Source organism: Musca vetustissima, unplaced genomic scaffold (genome assembly GCF_032173495.1).
Source record: "Musca vetustissima isolate MV318-11 ecotype Yass unplaced genomic scaffold, APGP_CSIRO_Mvet_v1 utg86091, whole genome shotgun sequence".
In the NCBI taxonomy this organism is placed as follows: Eukaryota; Metazoa; Arthropoda; class Insecta; order Diptera; family Muscidae; genus Musca; species Musca vetustissima.
Genome location: NW_026877295.1, coordinates 1 through 19948, shown reverse-complemented (window position 1 = coordinate 19948; position 19948 = coordinate 1). Strand labels below are relative to the sequence as shown.

Genomic DNA, 19948 nt, shown 5'->3' with positions numbered 1-19948 from the left:
TGAAGGTGGGACCCTTCTGCATCATAGGCTGTGAGTATATATCTGTCGACAACACAGACTGACACCTTTTTCTTTGTTTATACCACATCGTTCTCTGGTACATATTAAATCTTCCAAAACATCATTCTTAAGGTTTATATAGTTAAGTTTTAATACACAGCTGACCGATTATCGACAAAGTCGTTACGTTGCCGAATTGATCCTTTAAATACAACAATCTGGAAATACAACGAAAATACTAATGAGATCAATTTCCACCTCGATGACTACGGTAAAAAGCAATCTGGCGTTAAAAAACCCCTCTCCATCACCCCGGAGCCAATAGATCATACTTTAAAGTCATTGAATTGATTGCACTACATAGAGAGAATTGCTGGTCGGCGTTGGATGATATTGATCCAGACAACGGGAATAATCTGCATGTATGTTAAAATAACGATAGAGCTCACAATATCAGGGATAGAGCTTTGAAATTTAGCATATAACGGTATATCCCAAATTTCCCAATTTCTAATTTTAATTTTCAAATACACATTGGTTAGAAATTATCACTACCAACATGTACAACATTGGTCCAGATTATGAGTTAGCCGCCATTTAACGATATCCTAAATTTTTCGATATTTTCAGCATTTCAACCGAATTGGCTCTGATTAGATATTTTTATGTTGTAATTGTTTATTTAATGTTCTAAAGAAAAGTTATTTATATTGGTTCACACTTTCGTATAGTCCCCAATAACGGTTACCTAAACTATCGGTATTTTGGGAATTTCGGTCACAGTTTCTCAATCGAGGTGGCACTACTTGGCTGTCAAATCTTTATACCAAAACTTATCAATATATGTCCACGTTTTGGTATGTTTTTGAAGTATTTTCGTTCACATTTCACGTTCACTTATCAATCGATCATTGCTATAGCCCTCATTACGAAATGGGTGTAATTTTCATACCAGGACCTTGTTGGAACTCATAATAGTTAGACCAATTTTCCATTCTGAGTGTACGAGGTTTGGAATTTCATTTTCTTCATGCATCAATATACCATGGAATGTCCAGCTCTTTGTCAAAGGTATAAAATGTCAGTCCGAACTTTTTCCTTCTTTATGATACATATTCACATTTTCAACTTCTTAGTCAAAAAGTTGACTATCTGTAGGTAGATACCAGGACAAGTTGCGATGTGTAATTAATACATCTAATCGGATAATACAATCGCTTTAAATCGGATACTCCATTCGCTGCATATTGAAAAATAAAATTTTTCAAAATATAGTCATGATGTGGGGCATGTACTAGAGGGGTGTACCGATCAATTCCATATTCGTAATAAAATGTAATTGTGATACAAATATTATGATGGAAAAAATTTGGAAGAAATGGGTCAATCTAATTTTTTGATGGTAATAGGTCAAACGAATTCGTGTGCAAAGCGGACAAAGTGAACAAAGTTTTCAGTAATAGTGAGAGAAGAACGGAGATTTTTAAATCAACACTAAATTGTCTTTAACGGATTTGATTTCGTTTCGATTTCGACCTTGTCGAACTAAATGCATTATTTCCTTCTCTTTCGAGTCTACAAAATAAATTAAAACAGTCCATATAAATTCATCGAATCGGCTATACCCCCAAAAATATTTGTTTTTTTTTTATAGGTATTGGAGTATATTAGAAATTACGATAACTTTAATAAAACTTCCCTTTGGGATCGATATTTACATGCTTATAAGACCTTGTAATACACCAACACTTTTAAGCACTTATAACAACAGTCTGCACACATTACCAACAAACATCACCGCCTCATTGAACATCCCTCAGTAATGTTTTTCGAGTAATACTAAAGCGTTTACACGGATAACTGACATCCAAATTACAACACACACACCGCACAAGAAAAGGTAACAATTATTTTATTAGCTAGCTGCTCATTCAAATTCAAAACCCTCAAAAAAAACTGAAACGCCCCATCTCAACCCACAAACCCCAAAGCCACATTGAAATTGTTTCACTTTACGGCAGCAAAATGTAAGTACTTACAAAAAATTATAACCAAACATTGTTGCTTCTATTAAATGTTTGTTCTTGTTGTTATTTTTCGGTTTGCGTTATCCTTGTAATTACTCTATGAAATCCTCCCTTCGTCTTTAAACCCCTCAATCAGTCATCATTTTCTAAATGGGAAAGAAACTAGAAAGCTAAAAAGAGAAATCTAAATTAAGGTTAAGCCCAAGCATGTAGAATGAGATGCAAACAAAAAATTGTTATTTCAAGCAACCCTCCTCCTATCCCTTTAACACAGCATGCCAAAAAATTGCGTATTTTGTTCGACACTCAAAACATTGACATATGTTTAAGTGGGATGTACAACTGTGAGCCAGTCTCAGCGAGAAGAGTTATTTTCTGGGGAAGATTTTTATTTTGGAAAATTACAAAATTATTGTTTCTATGCCTAGGCAATTGTTTTTAACTTTAAAGCGTTGTGTGTTTATATGCTTGTGTGTATTTGTTTCCATTTATGGTTGTTAGGGTTTTGTAATTTTTTACGGGTTACGGAATTATCCTTTCCAGCGATTTTTTTCTCTGTGTTGGCATTGAAAAAGTACTCGCTGAGAGTTATTCCGTCTTCGGCTTCCACATATATCCTGTAACTGTAACTAATATGATTTCAGTTATAATCTCCCCACTGCTGCTGCCTCTGCCTCCTGCTGAAAGGCTTAAAGTTTAATTTTATGTTGTTTTTTCCGGATTCCAATTCTCCTTGAAACATAAAACATATGTCGCCTTGACAGAAACAAACAACAACATCTACACAAAAGTTCCTACCCGTTGTCGTTGTTTTCCTTACAAATCCTTTAAAAAAGAAGATTAAAATATAAAAGGCAATTTCAAGTGGAATATGACTTTAAAAGGAAACACACAAATTGCCGTGAAGTTGCATTTCTTCAAATGGCAGGTTGTTTTTGTTGTGCCCTTGGGGGAGTTTGGGGGTGGAGATATGTTTCTGTGCTATTCATTTCCATGGCGCCGCAGATTGGGGAGAAGTGGTTCTTTAGGGTATTGTAAAAATTAAATGAAAATAATGTGTATATGGTTTTTATCTTAAGCTTCTGGATTACAACTACAATACACTATGGCAAGGATGTATGTAATTGGAAAACTAATTTCAAAACCTTTTTTAAAAAAAAATATTTTTTCAAAGAGCCAGCAGCCTAAGGCGTGGATTTTTTAAAGAATATTTTTTTCAAAGAGCCAGCCACCTAAGCCGTGGATTTTTTAAAGAATATTTTTTCAAAGAGCCAGCCACCTAAGCCGTGGATTTTTTAAAGAATATTTTTTCAAAGAGCCAGCCACCTAAGGGGTGGATTTTTTAAAGAATATTTTTTCAAAGAGCCAGCCACCTAAGGGGTGGATTTTTTAAAGAATATTTTTTCAAAGAGCCAGCCACCTTAGGCGTGGATTTTTTAAAGAATATTTTGTTAAAGAGCCAGACACCTAAGGCGTGGATTTTTTAAAGAATATTTTTTTAACGAGCCAGACACCTAAGGCGTGGATTTTTTTAAAGAATATTTTTTCAAACAGCCTGCCACCTAAGGCGTGGATTTTTTTAAAGAATATTTTCTCAAAGAGCCAGCCACCTAAGCCGTGGATTTTTTAAACAATATTTTTTCAAAGAGCCAGCCACCAAAGCATGGATTTTTTAAAGAATATTTTTTTTTCATAGAGCCAGCCACCAAAGCATGGATTATTTAAAGAATATTTTTTTTCAAAGAGCCAGCCACCAAAGCATGGATTTTTTAAAGAATATTTTTTCAAAGAGCCAGCCATCTAAGGCGTGGATTTTTTAAAGAATATTTTTTTCAAAGAGCCAGCCATCTAAGGCGTGGATTTTTTAAAGAATATTTTTTTCAAAGAGCCAGCCACCTAAGCCGTGGATTTTTTAAAGAATATTTTTTCAAAGAGCCAGGCATCTAAGGCGTGGATTTTTTAAGGAATATTTTTTCAAAGAGCCAGCCATCTAAGGCGTGGATTTTTTAAAGAATATTTTTTCAAAGAGCCAGCCATCTAAGGCGTGGATTTTTTAAAGAATATTTTTTCAAAGAGCCAGCCACCTAAGGCGTGGATTTTTTAAAGAATATTTTTTCAAAGAGCCAGCCATCTAAGGCGTGGATTTTTTAAAGAATATTTTTTCAAAGAGCCAGCCATCTAAGGCGTGGATTTTTTAAAGAATATTTTTTCAAAGAGCCAGGCATCTAAGGCGTGGATTTTTTAAAGAATATTTTTTCAAAGAGCCAGCCATCTAAGGCGTGGATTTTTTAAAGAATATTTTTTCAAAGAGCCAGCCATCTAAGGCGTGGATTTTTTAAAGAATATTTTTTCAAAGAGCCAGCCACCTAAGGCGTGGATTTTTTAAACAATATTTTTTCAAAGAGCCAGCCAGCCACCTAAGGCGTGGATTTTTTAAACAATATTTTTTCAAAGAGCAAGCCAGCCACCTAAGGCGTGGATTTTTTAAACAATATTTTTTCATAGAGCCAGCCACATAAGGCCTGGATTTTTTAAACAATATTTTTTCAAAGAGCCAGCCAGCCAAATATTTTTAATCATCTTAAGGAACCCATACAAAATATTAAAAATTAATTTAATTGCCATAACTATTTGTTGCATATTTTCAATTAAAATTTTCATTTCAAGGATATCGGATTTAACATACAGCCTTACGGCCTCTTAGCAAATGTTTGCCTTCCAACCATCGTCAATTGCGTCGAATTGTGTTCAATATTTTTGGTTAGATGAAAATGCCTTGCCGAAGTTTTTGTGGTTGATTGTAAATGATTGGGTTGCATGCCTGATAGATGTTATATAAATACCACAAGTGTGTGGGTGTGGCAAATACACATCATTGTATGTGTGTTGTACGATTCAATACTGAAAAGTTTCAATGCAACTTCATAGAGTTTGCCTTTGATGATGGCGATGCCGTCGATGATTGCCAAAGTGTCAAAATTCAAAAATTCGATTTGTTTACATAAGTCAAAATCAACACTTGTTAACCCAACACCAACACACACACCATTCACACATACATAAACATGAAAGTGTTAACAGAAAGCCATAACGAAATCAGATCCACAGCAGCATCAAATTTTTATTTAAAGTTAACGAATATAGATATAGATATTTCATTTTGTTGTTAACTGAAAAAATATATATTAGGGTGGTTATAAAGAATAATATTTGGTATTTAATATTCTCAAATTTTAAAACAAATTTTCCTTACATTTGTAAATTTACATTGGTGGCACATCAATGTTTGTACATTTCCACATTTCAATATTTTACATCCGTAAACTTGGTTTTTAAAAGCAAAGATTTTTTTTTCCTACGCACCGGCAGACAGAACAGCAACATCACCCAACGAGTTGGGGAGGACTATCGGCATTCACACAACCGTGAAATGTGTTTTTCGGTTATTGCCAGCATTCAAACCCACATTCAGAAAACACTGCATGTCGGTTTGACAGCACCAGTAAAGATGTCTATTTTTGTTTGAATATGGAAATGTCCTTTTTTCCGTATCATAATGAACCTGTATGCATATGCATGTGCATGTGTGCGTTTGTCTATATATATTTGACTGACTGTCTGTGACCTGAGTACCTAGACTTCCTATTAAAATCGTTTGTCGTCGTCATCTTTCCACACAACTGTTCCATTACTGCGTATACTTTCGTGTGTGTCTGTCTGTGTGTGAGAGAGTACTCTCTTCACAGTAGAATAATTTACCGGTATCATGTAATTAACACATTAGCATTTGGTTTGAAGGTTGAGCATAGCCGGATGAGAGGAAGCTGATGGGGATCACACAGAATATATTCTGTCTGGCATTTGATGATGACTTTTCCATATTTCAGAATATTTACTTTATTTAAATGTATTTTTAATTAGTTTTGAATAACATTATTAGGAAAAGTCATCGGAATTATTGGCACTAATGACAAGGAGTTGCGGAATTATTTGGAAAGTAAATAAAATTAAATATTAAAATAGTAGCAGATGTACAAAATGACTAATATTTGCAAATGTTCTTCAATGTAACAAGTGCACCTTCAAGGGCCATATGTGTTGAATTTTAAAGAATATTTTTCAAGGGGCATTATAGGCGTTGGTTTTAAGGGAGTATTTTTTCAAGGGCCATTATAGGCTAGGCTTATTAAAGGATATTTTTTCAAGGACCAACTAAAGCGTGGAATTTTTAAAGGATATTTTTCAAGGACCAACACAAGGCGTGGATATTTTAAGGAATATTTATTCAAGGACCAACTAAGGTGTCCAATTCTTAAGGAATATTTTTTCAAGGACCAACTAAGGCGTGGATTTTTTTAGGGATATTTTTCAAGGACCAACACAAGGTGTGGATATTTTAAGGAATATTTTTTCAAGGACCAACACAAGGCGTAGATATTTTAAGGAATATTTATTCAAGGACCAAGCACACCTTTGTGCATTATTTAAGGAAATTTTTTTCAAGGACCAACTAAGGCGTGGATTTTTTAAAGGATATTTTTCAAGGACCAACACAAGGCGTGGATATTTTAAGGAATATTTTTCCAAGGACCAACACAAGGCGTGGATATTTTAAGGAAGATTTTTTCAAGGACCAGCATTTTTTCAAGGATCATTATATGCGGATATATATTAAGGAATATTTTTTCAAGGATCAACCCAAGACGTGGATATTTTAAGGAATATTTTTAAAGGTTCTTTATAAGCGTGGATTTGTGAAGGAATACATTTTTTAAAGGTAATTATAGACGTGGATTTCTTAAAGAATATTTTTTCAAGATCCATAAAGGCGTGAATTTGTTAAAGAATATTTTTTCAAGGGCCATTATTGGCGTGGATTTTTTGAAGAATATTCATTCAAAGGCCGTTATTGGTGTGGATTTTTTAAAGAATATTTATTCGAGCTCCATATAAGGTGTGGGTCTTTTTAAAGAATATTTTTGTAAGGTCCATATCTGGCATGTCCTCCACAAAAATACTATTTTGGCTTCATAAATTTCTAGACTATAATGCAAAGTAATAAGTTGACACCATCTGCATCATGTTCATCAATCTGCAGATTATATAATCTCTTGGATGATATCCGCATTCAAAAGGAAAAGGCCAGTAACATTAACAGCTCATCAACAGTTGTAGTAACAAGCTTACAATTCTCTTGAACTTAAAGTTTATTGAACCAAAAAAACAGAGGACGGCATCGAATGCGTCAACGTTGTCCTTTTGTCGTCTGTGTATATGTATGTGTGTGTGAAATTATATCATAATGAAGTGACTCGGTTAAAATCATGTCAATGTACGTCGTCTGTCAATATGACATAAAATTACAGGAGTTAAAATGTTGTTGATTATGCCGGGTTTTTTTCTTGTAGTCCTTTTTTTTCAAAATAAAAATAGTTTTTTTTCTCACAATCAATACAAAAGTGAAGAGACTTTCTATCCCCTGTTCCTTTGAATTCACCTTTTTTCTCGCAAGTCCACGAAGTCATTGCACTCTCTAGCCATTCATTCATGATTGGTGTTGGTGCGGCTATACTGGCGCAGAAAAATAAAAAACATACCGAAGAACAGAACTGCCAGATGGAAAGAGATAGCTAGTTACCGAGTGACAGTTAGTCAGTCGGAAAGTCAGCAAAGCAAAACCTTTGGCAGATGATGATGACGACGATGATGGTTATCATCGTCATCATAAGCCTGTCACGGAACCAAAACAACTACCATGAACCTGGTGACTGACTATCTAGCTACCTAGCCAGCCAGCTAGCTACATATGACGGTCCGCCGCTCGTTTATTCGTTCATTCATTCATAATTGGCTTCGACTAAAGTTATTTATTATTTATGTGTGGCAGTGAGGTGGGTCTGGTGCTTCTGATATTCCCCAACAATCCAGCCAGTCACCCATTCATTGGTTGTAATGAAAGGAATTATCCTTTTTTCCCACTATTGGTGGTGGTAAGAGAAAAATAGGCTTTCCTGTGTGAAAATCCCTTTCCTTCTGCTGCGGCAGGTTGAGTTCATTCATTTTGTGCTTACAGCTCGGCTGAAGTTGTGCAAACATTTCAAGTGTTATTGTGAGTCAATGCAGATATAGACGTCAGTGGGTTAGTAACAACGTTACAACTGCACTCATCTCGGACCGGACAGACATAATTACCATTGTTGTGTTCTTGTTTGTTATGTTGTTTATTAAAGTCCATGGAAAATAAATGTTGGCAATAATTTAACAAAATTACACCCAATACATATGAATCATATGAAAAATAATTTCTAGCTAGGAACGTCACCTGATAGTCTACAAAGTAGGCCTTCTGGCTTTGCAAAAAATCAAAATCTATAAAAAGTCCTTCGGGAGATATATGAGGAAGATATACCGGTAATCTATAAAGAACTTCTGTGATATTCTTGAAACTATTCTTACAAAAAATCTAAGCCTAAGATAGACATTGTAAACCTATTCTACAAATCTCCTTGCTTTGGTCCTTAAAAAAATATTCTTTAAAAAATCCATTCCTATTTTTGGTCCTTAAAAAATATTTTTTAAAAAGTCAATGCTTTTTGGGTCTTGGAAAATATTCTTTAAAAAATCCACTCGTTTTTTGGATCCTTGAAAAAATATTCTTTAGAAAATTCACTCCTTTTTTGGTGCTTGAAAAACATTCTTTATACCCTACACAACTATGTTGTCAGGGTATTATAGCTTTGTGCAGCCCTAAAAGTTTGTAACGCCGCGAAATATTGGTCCTAGACCCACCTTTAAGTATACCGATCGTCATATCTCGACTAGCTAAGTCGATCTAGACACGTGTGTCCGTCCGTCTGTCCATTATAATTTGTAAACACGATACAGGTCACATTTATGGACCAATCTTCACGAAATTTTGCATGTAGGATGGGTTCTGACCAATGAAGACCCCTATTATATTTGGTAAAGATCGCTTAATATTTAGGGGATGAAATGGACCAAATACTTAATTTTTGTCGGTTTTTCTGGTCGCCCCAGAGGTTTTAATTATGGCCCAAACATCGCGAATTTTTACATCGAGAAGGGGATCGGGCCAAAGAATAAGCATGCCTGTTTTGATAAAGATCGGTCAATATTTAGCGGGTCAAATGGACCCTGACTTTTGTGTGAAAAATGACAAATTTATATTCTATAGCGTATTTATTCAACCCTGAAGGACATAGCCCCGAGAAGTTGACAGTATATCTAAGAGGATTGGTTGACCTTTAATTTGATACCAATTATGCGGTTGTATTTACTCGGATATGGGAGTCACATCTAAATATTTAAAGGTGCTTACGTATTCAGATATTATTTAGTAAGCCTTTAACACACTAGAGGGCGGAATATAGCGCTGATGGGTTTGAAATGTCCCATGAGGTTCCAGTTATGGTCAAGGACAACGCCTATAATTTTCGATGATGATCAGATAATAATTTTGGGATGAAGTGGACCGAAAGCTTTTTTTTTGTGTGTGCGATCTATATGCTACATTGAAAGCCGAACATCACAACAAAACCCACGCTGAAAGGAATCTGGACAAGTAATTAGAAGTGCTGTACTAAATATTAGTAATATTTGTTGAACTCTAGACGGCCAAGAGGGTAAAAATATCGCGAAATATTGCCCTAGCTCAGAACTACACCGCAGAAAGTTCGATTTTCGTGGAAGTTGTGTAGGGTATCATATGGTCGGCCCCGTCCGACTATACTGCCCCGCTCACTGGTTTTTTTGTCTGTAAAAAGTCATTGTCTTTTTTTTTTGATCCTTGAAAAAATAATTTTTTAAAATTATTATTTTTTTTTGGTCCTTGAAAAAATATTCTATGACAAGTTCATGCCTTTTTTATTCCTTGAAAAAATATTCTTTAAAAAATCCATGCCTGTAATATTATAAAAATTCCTATATAAATGAACGCAATATTTTTTTTAAAATATTGTTTGGTTTTTTCAGACATTATAATTTATGTAATTAAATTTTTCATTTTGAATATGTTAGCCATACGAGCGCCTAAATGTATGCTATATTCTTTTTGAAATCCTAAATTTATGCAATCAGCATTTTAATTTTATAAATTTAAAAATGTTATTCCAAATATAATCACCATTTTCTAATAAAGCCTAAATGTATGCAATAAAAATTGTTTAAATTTTATTTTGTTTTACCACAAATTTGCGGTAAAGCGATTTTGATTTAATATTTTCATTTAAAGAGAAAGGCCAGAAAAAAAAAACTCATCAAAATTAAATAAACCACAATGAAATAACATTGGTCAATGTCGACGACTATAGGCGGCGAGACATATTTAAATCAAATTTTATTTCATCTTCCCCTTGTGGCCTTCCGTGTTCGCTCTCTTTCTCTTCCTCTGCCTCCATGGTCATGCAAATAGTCATTAGCACATTTTCAACTGATGTCGAGACAGACATAAAGTCACCGAGTTTATCTCTAACTTATATATTAAAATGGATGGCTAAACGTTCTTGACATTCGACTGTCTTTCCACTGATGTTGTTGTTATTGCTGCCTTTGCTGTTTAGTGTAATTTGGGGTTGTTCAAATATCAACAGCAACCTTCCATCCATCGAGCCAGCCAGTCAGTCAGCCAGCCGCACACGATTAGTAGCAATTACAGAGAATTTAATAACACGAAAGGATTTATGAAACTTTTGTGGGTAGACCGAACGAAAGATAGACACACAGTCAGTCAGTCGGTAGGTTTTATTTTAAAATAGAGGTATGATATGTTGGTAATTGTTTATTTAAGGTATTACTTAATTTGTAAAATGATTAGCAGGGCTTAAATCGGACCCCATACCGATATTTGTTCAGGTATTAAGTTTTTATGTGGGGAGCATGGTGTACCATGTGGAAGTCTGCTAATTGTTGGCTTATATGGTAATGAAGCTCAATTTTGAGGAAAGAGAATATTGTCTTACTTTGAAAGAATGATACTATTCGAAACAGAGGTTGGAGAATATTTTTTTACTTTGTCCTAAGGTTTACGATAAATAAACTAAATAAAAAATACACAACTACAAAAACAGATTTGTTGATGTGTTGACGCAGTCATCTGTTATGTATATCTGCTGGCATTTCTTATATGTACGGTGGTCTAGTCAACGATCTGGATATAACTTTCAAAGATTAAAATCAAAGCGAAGGAACATAGTAAGGTATGGCGTGGTCCACAAAAGGTATAAAAACGTAACTGGTCTAGGATCGAAATTATACTGACCTCCGCTGCGGCAAATTATAATCGGCGTAGGCGGTGATAGATACCAAGCAACGGCTCTGATAGGCTTTAACATGGCGAAGCCCAGACTTATCCTAGTCCCTCTTTCATCTGAATTGTGGCATTCTCCTCCCCGCAGTGTCACCTGGGGCAAATATTTTCATCACCCGTTGCCGCGAGTTCCCCCATAAGAACAATAACAAAATAGGTTAAGGCGTCGGTCAGTTGCCCACACTCGAAAAAAAATTAATACTATGAAAAAGCATCGAAAAAGGACCACGATCTGCTAATCTGCACTTGGAATGTGCGTACGTTGTACAGAACATGCGCAGTTTTCGCCTTGGCGGATGTACTCAAGAAGTACGAATGTACTCAAGAAGTTACGGGATATGCGATGGAAAGGGACTGGCGTAATAGCTGCCATGAAACGAGACATGCATTTTGCTGCGGATTTATGGTTAACAGGATAAATCCGAAGCAAAATTCATGTCTCGTCTTCAGATTCACTCCAGTAGATGAGCGAATTGTTATAATCCGTATAAAAGCGAAGTTCTTCTACATCAGTCTCATTTGCGCCCATGCTCCAACCGAAGATAAAGATGAACAGACCAAAGACATATTTTACGAGCGCCTAGAAACAGCATATGACCGTTGCCCTGGCCATGACATTAAAATTCTGCTAGGAGATTTTAATGCAAAAATCGGAAGGGAAAATATCTTTAGCCCCACTGTCGGAATATTCAGCCTCCATGAAGAAACATCAGACAACATCATGAGGTTGATACACTTCAGGGCAGCAAAAAAATAGTAGTAGTAGTAGTTAGCAGCACCAAATTCAAGTATCTCGATTTACACAAGGCAACTTGGATTTCTCCCGATCGAACAACAAGAAATCAAATCGATCCTGTTGTGATAGACGGAAGGCATCCATCTAGTGTTTTAGACGTTCGATCGATCCGAGGAGCGAATATCGATTCGGACCACTAACTTGTAGCAGCCAAGGTTTGTACTCGTCTTAACGAGCAGCTAAGGTGCGATCTAAGGTAACACGGAAACTCGACGTCGAAAATCTGCAAACACAACAGATAGCAGAAGTCTACTCCGCTCAACTTACCCAACTGCTTGACGAAGGCACTCCTTGTCCCCATAAAAATATAGATGCACAATGACAGAGAATTACCCACTCCCTACAAACTGCAGCAAAAGCAACACTTGGGTGCCAAAGACCACCGTCAAGAAATCCGTGGTACGATCAAGAGTGTCGTAATGCTAATGATATGAAAAACTCAGCGTATAGGGCAACCCTGCGGACAGTAGTAACACGTATTGCGATGGAGAACTATCGGGAGAAAAGGAGATAACGTGTTTTCAAAAAAAAAGAAGAAAGAACAAGAAAAGCGTGAGCAAATCGAGATGTACAGAAGTCAGAATGAAGCCCGTAAATTCTACCAACGGGTAAAACCGAAGGCTTTGGTGCAAACCTCGTGACAGATACAGACAGCGTGATGAAGGTCTGGAAGAAGTATTTTGAAAAACTTCTGGTATCAAATACTAGCGGTGAAGAGGATACCCCAGAACCAATAATAGATGACGGTATAGAGTCACCTAGCCAAGATGAAGTCAGAATAGCAATCAATCGGCTGAAGAGTAATAAAGCTGCAGGAGCCGATCGGTTACCAGCCGAACTATTCAAGACTGGTGGTCAGATGTAGGTAAGGAGCATGCACCAGGTCATTAATACAATTTGGCTAGAGGAATGCATGCCCAATGATTGGAACCTCAGCATTCTGTGTCCCGTGCACAAAAATGGAGACAAGACGGTATGTGTCAACTATAGAGGAATTAGTCTTCTTCCCATCGCATATAAAGCGATATCCAGCGTGCTGTGTGAACGACTGAAGCCAATGGTCAATGACAATTTTAAACCATACCAATGCGGCTTCAGACCTGGCAAATCCACCATAGACCAGATTTTAACTCTGCGTCAAATCCTGGAAAAGACTCACGAAAAACACATCGACACATACCACCTATTTATCGACTATAAACCGCATTCGACAGCCCTTTCCGTTCAGAGGTGTTTAAAACCATGTCTGCTTTCGGCATTCCTGCAAAATAATATGGCTATGCAAGATAACTTTAAGTGGCATAAGTTCAACACTTAGCGTCGGAAAGGACATATCGGATCCCTTCAAAACCGAACGAGGATTCAGACAAGGTGACAGTTTGTCGTGTGATCTTTTAAACATCCTGCAGGAAAAGGTTATACGAGACGCAAAGGTGAACAGAAATGACACTCTGTACACCAAACATCACATGTTACTCGCCTATGCCGACGAAATCGATATAATGAGTCGAACATTGCGAGCGGTAACAGCCACTTTTGACCAAATTGAGAAGGAGTCTGCCAAAGTGGGTCTGGCAGTAAATGGCAAGAAGACCAAGCTGATGGTATCAACGCGCAAGACATCCAGTAGACTCGGAACAACTGTGGAACTTGAGAACTACATATTTGAGGTAATTAAATATTTTATATACATTGGTACCGCCATAAATACAACTTGTGACGTCAGTTTTAAAATTCGGGTAGAATAGTATTGGCCAACAGACGCCAGACCAAACTCACACTCTACAAGACGCTGATACTACCCATGCTGATATGTATCTAAAGCATGGGTACTAGCGCAAGCAGATGAGTCAGCTCTTGGGGTGTTAGAGAGAAAAATTCTCCGAAATATCTACATCGAATGAACCACGAGCTAGGCCATGTTGTGTGAATGAATGAGAATGCCCCAGCTCAAAAGGCACATAAAAGCGAGCCTACTGATGGTTCACGCAGAAGGGGAAGACCATGGAAAGACCAAGTAGAAAACAACATCTCAGAACATGATCTTTCAAATGGGTGGTTTAAATCAATAATTTAGAGCCCAAAAAATTTCCAGGACTGATCATAGCGATGTGTCTGGTCCACAAACAGGTTTTTTTTTTTTTTTTGAAAATTATAGGTAAGTGGAAAAATACTGATTTCGACTTTTTAATAGCAAAGATAGGAGTTCGATGTTTTTTTTTTTTTTTGAACCGGATAAATTTTGGTATATTAATATAAGGTACGATATAAATGAGGCTTAATTCGAGCCTTGAACTTATATAAACGTTTATTCTAGGAGGTATTTTATTCTCTAAGAAACCGGAAAACTCGACCAAGGTTGGATCTGAGATATGGGAACTATGTTCAAATATAGTCCCATATTTAATATGATCTGTATTGTGATGATGAAAACCCAAAATTCCACATTACAGGCCATGCAGTTGGATAATAAAGAACTGACAGAAATATATGTATTCTAGTAATTGAAAAAAATAGTTTTGTGTTTTACTACGGACTTTTCAATTGATCAGGTACCCAGAAAGAAAGTGGAACTTTTAATTTTCCTGTGATTACCTGATACCTAAAACATTTGAAACATTTTAAAACTGTGGTAGGAAAATACAACAACGATGATAAAACAAAGTAGATACTGTTAAATAAACTGATAAGTTTTCGGACAAATGGAAACATGCGTCCAAATTTAATTTTGCCTTCATGGCCATATCTGACATCCGGTGTTCTGTAATTAAACAATGTAGGTAGGTGGCGTATAAGTATTGCCATAACTTATACGATCCCGTATTTTTCAAATGGAATATCTACAGAATTTCATTTCACCTTATTTAAGTAGATAACAGGAAAATATATTAGTTGAATACTTTGGACCCGAATAATATATAGTCCCTTATATTTGTTTCCCAATTAATTTATTAATATATTATCCATTATCATTATATCCCACGTTTGTAAAAATAAATAAACAATTAACAAATTATTGTGTGGTACTTACGGCTTCTCTGCCTTCTCGGGATCAATATCATCTTGACGCATTGGTGGACTGCTAATCAACTGGGGACTATAGACTTTCGGGGGACTGGTGACACGTGGTGGACTGTGCATCGATGGTGGACTCTTCACCTGTGGTGGACTACGTATAATTGGTGGTGAAGGCATTACCGGTGGACTATCACCCTCCTGAGGACTTTGTAAACGTCCGGGTGCAGCCACTGAACCATTAGACTGTGTGGGACTAGCCTTTGCTTCCGCCGAAATGGTATGATGACTTTTTTGTGACAGCGAAGGACTATGCTTCGATGTATGCGAGCGTATTGAGCCAGGTGGACTGCGTATCGATTTCAATGAAATTGGTGGAGAGGTAACGACCTCGGCCTTAACAGATTGTGATGCGGAGACAATGGATGCGGCTGCCGATGCCACTGAAGCTGCAGCAATGCTGCCAGCCCTTGAACTAATACTGCCACCACCACGTATGCTACCACTACGACTGGCTGTGCGGCTACCGCTACGGCTGCCACTGCGACTGACACTACGACTAGGAACACGACTACCACCACCTCCTCCACCGGGTGCAGTGGCACTTGTAACACTACTTTTACGTTTTGGTGATCCGGACACCGTGGGTGTTGGTGTCGGTTGTGACAATTGCGAGACTTGTGATGTTGGTGTCCCTGGCAATGAAGTTCGCTTTTCATTATCCTCCTCCTCGGCGCCCTCTTCAAGTGGTGGAGGTGGCACACGATCTAAGGATAGTTCATCTAAATCTAAGGGTTTCGTTTCGGAAACTGGTGTCTTGGTACCATCTTCATCTTCTATGGGATCTTCTAGCCCAGCTGGTGGTGGTATATTGGCCATTAGTTGTTCTTGGTCAGCCTCATCCATGGGTTCTTCAGCTTGATGATTATACATGGAAGAGGCGGAGTAGCCATTGGTTGGTGGTGTGGTAATAGTGGTGGAATCATCATCCCGCGAAGATTTATTTTCCTCACCATTTATGGCCTTCTGGGCCGCCTCCTGTAGAACTTCTTGTACCAAATCCATTGAGGGTTCTCCGGAAACCCCAGATAAATCGATTTCCGGCTCATCTTCTTCTTCGTCTTGTTTGGGTTTGGCTTCTTCGCCTTCGTCTTCGTCTGGTTGATCAAATTCCGGTGGTGGTGTGGGTGGTTGTTCATCATCGACCACATCACATTCGGGTGGTGGTGGCGGTGTTGAAGGCATGGTTAGTGGGGAATGTTTCGATATAGGTGGTGGAGAATTGGGCTGCGATTGATCACTCTCCGAGGGTGGGGTTAAAGGTGGTATCTGTGAAACATGTGTTGGCGGTGGTGAAACAATTTTTTGTATGGAACTTAGTTCCGGACAAGGTGGGGGTGTTACAGGTGGCGAGGGTGAAGTTGAGGGTGTCTGGCCCTGCATTGGCTTGGGCAAGTGGCTGTCATCCTCATCGTCATCATCTTCGTGATTGGATTGTGGTCGATTATAGGCCAGGTGTGAGGGTATGGGTGGCAATGGTGGAGGTGGTGAATCTTTGTCTCCCTCATCATCACCATCATTGTCATCCTCGCCCTCGGTCTCTTTGTCGTCGGTTTCTTTGCCATCGGTTTCTTCGTCGGGAGTTTCTTCCACATTATCGGTTGTTTCAATATCGGCATCGGCAGCTTCTTCCTCCTCCTCTTCCTCGATATCATCATCATCCTCCTCATCTTCAGTTTCCAAGGGTGGAGAAGGTGGCTGTGGCAGAACTCGATTGGAATGTGTGGAGGATGAAGATGTGGTTGTTGGTGGTGGTGGAGACAAAGGTGGTGGTGGCATCATTTCTAAGACGGATGTTGTTGGCGAAACTGGTGGCGAGGGCAAGCTGGTCATTTGTGGCGGTGGTGTTGGAGGTGTATCATCGTGTTCGCTAACAGTGGGTAAACCCATTGTCTGCTGTTGTTGCATTATGGTCATAACTGAGGGTGGTGGAGGTGGCGGTATGACCATATAATCCATACCATCCCCCACCAGCGGCAATGGAGGTGCTGTGGCCTGATCCAGCGCCGTGTTATCCACCTCTTCGATATCGGAATCAATGCCTTGAGCAAAATCCATATAGAAATTATCACGTGAATCACTCGAACCACGTCTTAATTTCAAGGATAGATCTGGAGAGCTATCCATGGTGTTGTTGTTGCTGCTGATATTGTTGTTGTTTTAGAATTTTCAAGCACTTAGCCCTCTCTGGAGAGTTTAGTTTTCTTTCTGAGGGAGGGCTTTTCTCTCCAATTGGAATTACACTTTTAATTTATTGAGCGTTTCAGGATAAGCAGTCACATAAGTTTGGAATTAATTTTTTAACGAGGGCAGGGGGTACAATTGTGGGATTAGTCAATATTATTTTTCTTGTTCTTCTTTGTTTTCTTAGATTTTTCCTAAAAGAGAGTGGCGAGGGGGAAATGTAATAAAAATCGCTTATATGGCACTTCAGAACCCATTAGCTTTATTTATGACACTTTTAATCACACATGCACACACACAAATACACCGAACCGAACGGGGACACACTTGAAACAGATTTTTGGGTTTTTAGTTGAGCTTTGTCGTTATTATGTTTTTCCTCTCTCTCCTTGGTTTTTGTTTTATTACAACAACACATGAACTGTGAATTTATGGCAAACTATTTCTTGCTAGGATGTGAAGATTGTGCGTGTCCTGTTTCATTGTTTTTGTTATTACGCATTTGGATTTTTTGCGCCTTTTTTCACAACTGAATTCCGATTGGCTGGGACTATTCACTCGGTCGGTTAAATACTGTTGTTGTTATTCTCATTACAATTGTTGTTGTTGCTGGCAGTTTTATGATTGTTTTTTGTTTTTGTATTAAAATGCGTAACGCATTTTATGTGAAACGTCTCGGTGGACTCGAAGTGTTATGTGTGGTAGCAGACAAGCTGCCACCAACAGTAGAACACAGGACGACAAAGATTCCTCCACTATTGTGACGACAAAGCGGAGGGGGGTCACACATTAACAACCCTCTTGTTTAGCATAATAATAGCATAACACACAAGCAGACACACATACATGCACAGGCAGGCATCATTGCCTAAAATTTGCCATTGTCGTAGTTTCGTATCCTTTTAAATGCTACGCAGTATGGCTTTAACGAGGTCACACTCATACATTGGCTTTATATATTTGATTTTTTCAAATTTACAGAACATACGTGTGTATGTGTGTTTAAGTGGGTCTCCTGGTCTATGATCCAGAACGAAGTTGCTACTTTTTTTCCTTGCCTTTTGTTTTTGTCTTGTTTTGTAGTCAAAACATGTAGTTTCCCCTTAGACGTTTTTGATTATTTTTATTTCGTCTTTCTTTTCTAGTTTTTCAGACAAATTATTTGGGGGGGGAATTCCCCATAAAGATCAGACAGCTAATCTAGGCTATAAATCTTAAAGGAAACGAAAAGAAAAACGATTATAAACAAGTTCTCGGAGGCTTAACAATGGAATTTTATTCAGTGGAAGAATTTTATTTTTTTATGTTTGTGAATTTTTTTAAAATATTTTTAAGCACTCAAATAGTGGATTTTTTAAGGACTAACACAAGGCGTGGATTTTTAAAGAATATTTTTTCAAGGACTAGAACAAGGCGTGGATTTCTTAAAGAATATTTTTTCAAGGACTAGAACAAGGCGTGGATTTCTTAAGGAATATTTTTTCAAGGACTAGAACAAGGCGTGGATTTCTTAAAGAATATTTTTTCAAGGACTAGAACAAGGCGTGGACTTCTTAAAGAATATTTTTTTCAAGGACTAGAACAAGACGTGGATTTCTTAAAGAATATTTTTTCAAGGTCTAATACAAGGCGTGGATTTTTTAAAGAATATTTTTTCAAAGACTAACACAAGGCGTGGATTTTTTAAAGAATAATTTTTCAAGGACTAACATAAGGCGTGGATTTTTTAAAGTATATTTTTTCAAGGACTAATATAAGGCGTGAATTTTTTAAAGTATATATTTTCAAGGTCTAGAACAAGGCGTGGTTTCTTAAAGAATATTTTTTCAAGGACTTGAACAAGGCGTGGATTTCTTAAAGAATATCTTTTCAAGGACCAACACAAGGCGTGAATTTTTTAAAGAATATTTTTTCAAGGACCAACACAAGGCGTGAATTTTTTAAAGAATATTTTTTCAAGGACCAACACAAGGCGTGAATTTTTTAAAGAATATTTTTTCAAGGAGCAACACAAGGCGTGGATTTCTTAAAAAATCTATTTTCAAGGACTAGAACAACGCGAGGATTTCTTAAAGAATCTTTTTTCAAGGACTAGAACAAGGCGAGGATTTCTTAAAGAATCTTTTTTCAAGGACTAGAACAAGGCGTGGGTTTTTTATAGACTCTTTTTTCAAGGACTAGAACAAGGCGTGGGTTTTTGATAGACTCTTTTTTCAAGGACTAGAACAAGGAGCGGTTTTATTAAAGAATATTTTTTCAAAAAATATCGGAATTTTAAATATATTTTTTCAAGAAATGTCGGATTTTTGAAAATATTTTTTCAAGAAATATCGGATTTTTGAAAATATTTTTTCAAGAAATATCGGATTTTTGAAAATATTTTTTCAAGAAATATCGGATTTTTGAAAATATTTTTTGAAGAAATATGGGATTTTTGAAAATATTTTTTCAAGAAATATCGGATTTTTGAAAATATTCATTCAAGGAATCTCTAATTAATATGAATATCCTTCCAAAAACTTGCATAACAATTAACTTGGA

At 37.1% G+C, this 19948-nt stretch overlaps 1 protein-coding gene across 1 annotated transcript; it reads right to left on the bottom strand.

Annotated features, from left to right (window-relative positions):
* Window positions 1–15179: 15179 nt before the first annotated feature.
* Window positions 15180–17350, bottom strand: LOC133321875 (proton channel OtopLc-like; the record flags this gene model as incomplete). Its single annotated transcript, XM_061530949.1, has 3 exons — window positions 16847–17350; window positions 15475–16726; window positions 15180–15396 (listed from the first exon to the last, which is right to left on the bottom strand). Coding segments are annotated over exons 1-3 (1973 nt in total), but the record flags the coding sequence as incomplete, so codon positions are not given.
* Between the last annotated feature and the right edge of the window lie 2598 nt (window positions 17351–19948).